This window comes from Argentina silus (genome assembly GCF_951799395.1).
Source record: "Argentina silus genome assembly, chromosome: 18".
Classification (NCBI taxonomy): domain Eukaryota; kingdom Metazoa; phylum Chordata; class Actinopteri; order Argentiniformes; family Argentinidae; genus Argentina; species Argentina silus.
This window is the reverse complement of record NC_139672.1, coordinates 7,347,548-7,350,047: the sequence shown is the minus strand read 5'-3', so window position 1 is coordinate 7,350,047 and position 2,500 is coordinate 7,347,548. Positions and strand designations below refer to the sequence as shown.

The 2,500-nt window shown below is 52.1% G+C and overlaps 1 protein-coding gene across 1 annotated transcript in view; it reads right to left on the bottom strand.

The window, feature by feature from the left end:
* LOC310819123 (ephrin type-A receptor 4-A-like) overlaps positions 1–2,500 on the bottom strand; it is a 22,095-nt gene that overhangs the window by 15,836 nt on the left and 3,759 nt on the right. The window contains exons 4-5 of the mRNA XM_083690358.1: positions 2,491–2,500; positions 1,871–2,225 (exon numbers count right to left, since the gene is read on the bottom strand). The exon at positions 2,491–2,500 is cut by the window's right edge and continues 101 nt beyond it. Of these exons, the coding sequence (XP_083546484.1) occupies positions 1,871–2,225; positions 2,491–2,500 (365 nt within the window). The remainder of the gene's footprint in view (positions 1–1,870; positions 2,226–2,490) is intronic.

The following is a 2,500-nucleotide window of genomic DNA, read 5'->3' as shown; positions in this document are numbered from 1 at the left end:
CTGCTCTTCCTCCTCCTCATCCTCACACCCTAGCATCCAACATTGAAGATGAACCACTCATCTCCTCCCACTTTCCACCTTGTTCTAAGCCTGCACTGTGTGTATGTGTTTGTGTATGTGTGTGTGTGTGTGTATGTGTGTCTGTTCCATGTCTGTGCGTATACGTGTGTGTGTGTGTGTGTGTATGTGGGTGCATGCGAGCGTTAGTGTGTGTGTGTGTGTGTGTGTGTATGTGGGTGCATGCGAGCATTAGTGTGTGTGTATGTGTGTGTGTGTGTGTGTGTGTGTGTGTGTGTGTGTGTGGTATGCAGAGAACACCAGGGCAGAGAGTCACCTTTTGAACTCTTCCACGGGGGAGGAGGAGGAGGAGGAGGAGGAGGAGGGGAGTGCTGCACAGAGCCATCTCTCTATCTCTCTCTCTCTGTCCCTCGACTTCTTATTGACCAAGTCTTCCTCTCCCTCCATCACTCTCTTTCCCATATATAGTTCTCTATCCCTCACTCTTTTCTCCTCTAACTCTAATCTATCTCCCTCTAACGTGCTTATCTCCGTAGTGCATCGGGGGTTAATCCCCAGCGCCAGAAGAAGATCAGTCAGGAATGTTTCGAGCGGCTTTTCGTTACACTGTATTACTCAAGACTTTGATTGATTCCTATTACAAGAGTGGTGCACGGGAAAGCCTCTTGACGAGCCTTAGGCCTTCACATCTGTTCAGAGGAAAAGGCCCAGTCAAGGGCCTAGTTAGTTAGTTCCCATCTAAAGAAGCCCATGTTTCAGACGGCAGTGAAAAAAACACCCCTTCCAACAAGCACCCCTTCATCTCAAGATGCACTGGCCGCAGTCGTGGAGAGGGAGAGCGGGAGGGAAGAGATGGAGGGGTGAGAGGGAGGGGTTAGAGGGAGAGAGGGAGGAGAGAGAGGGAGAGAGGGAGGGGAGAGAGGGGAGGGAAGAGAGGGAGGGAAGAGAAGGAGGGGAGAAAGGCAGAGAGGCAGGGGAGAGAGGGAGAGAGGGAGAGAGGGAGGGGAGAGAGGGAGAGAAGAGAGGGAGGGGAGAGAGGGAGGGGAGAGAGGGAGGAGAGAGAGGCAGAGAGGGAGGGGAGAGAGAGGGAGGGAAGAGAGGGAGGAGAGAGAGGCAGAGAGGGAGGAGAGAGAGGGAGAGAGGGAGGGGAGAGAGGGAGAGAGGGAGGGGAGAGAGGGAGAGAGGGAGGGGAGAGAGGCAGAGAGGGAGGAGGGAACCGGGTGTCTGTCACATAGGCAATCTGTTTTTATAGTGACCCCTTTCCTTGCCCCACACACACACACACACACACACACACACACACACACACACAACCCCCCGCCCCCCCCCCCCCCACACACACACATAAAAACCTCTAAGTTATGGCTGTATTTGTTATACAATTAGCCCCCTGGGATAGGCCTCATAAATAAGACTGAGTGCAGACGCACTGCTGTATATCATCCCCTATTGAAGCACTAACCTGCAACAGTATGAGTGTGAGTGTGAATGTGAATGTGAGTGTGTGTGTGTGTCTGTGTGTGTGTGTGTGTGTGTGTGTGTGTGTGTGTGTGTGTGTGTGTGTGTGTGTGTGTGTGCGCGTGTGTGTATGAGAAAAAGTGAGACAGAAAGCGCGAGAGCAAAAGAGAGATTGAATAGAGGGAGTAACAGCCTGCTATTAAACTGTCTAGTCTAACCTTCAGTCTCCCCCTCTTCTCCCCTTTATCTCACAAAACCTTCCGCACCACAAAACCCAATGTTAGATCCCAGAGGCTTGAGCTCAGTGGGCTAACCTAGTCTTGAGAGGAGGTGAGCTACGCACATTCAAACTTCAATGATTTAAACATATAGAAATAAAACAGCAGTGTCTTACCCTGACAGGCTCCGCCCACCTCTTCGTGTCCCTTGTGACAGACACACCCACCAATGGGAACCAGCCATTCTCCGTCCGCCCCGCAATACATCTTAGGCTCCTCTCTCTCCTCCGATTGGTTCACGCATGACCCCCTGACCTCCACCAGAGAGGAGGTGTCGGCCCCGGTGACGGTGTCCGGGAAGGTTGCTAGGTTACGGACGGTGAACGGGCAGGTCTTGTAGAACACGCGTACGGACACCAGGGCGATGCAGGCGCCCACGTCCTGGAAGGCCAAGTAGAACCCCTTCCGGGTCGTGAGCTTTACGTCTCGCACCTCTGTGTTCAACTTCATGATGCGGTCTCCGATATCCACCTGTTCACAACAATAACACAATCATCTCTTGAAGTCCCAAAAAAGCTTTTTAGTGAAGTGCAATTCCCCGTAAAAAATCATTTGGATATTTTTTTGGCATTGAGTCATATCTGTAGCATGAGTCAGACTCGGGCGGACTAGAGTTTCTTTCCTGGTGGGGGGAGGGGGGGGGGGGTCACATGGTCGGGAAAAACTCATGGTCCTAGTCATGACCTCTGGAGAACCAAAAGACAATGTTAGAGGACCGTGGGATGTGAGATCCTACCTGTGTGAAG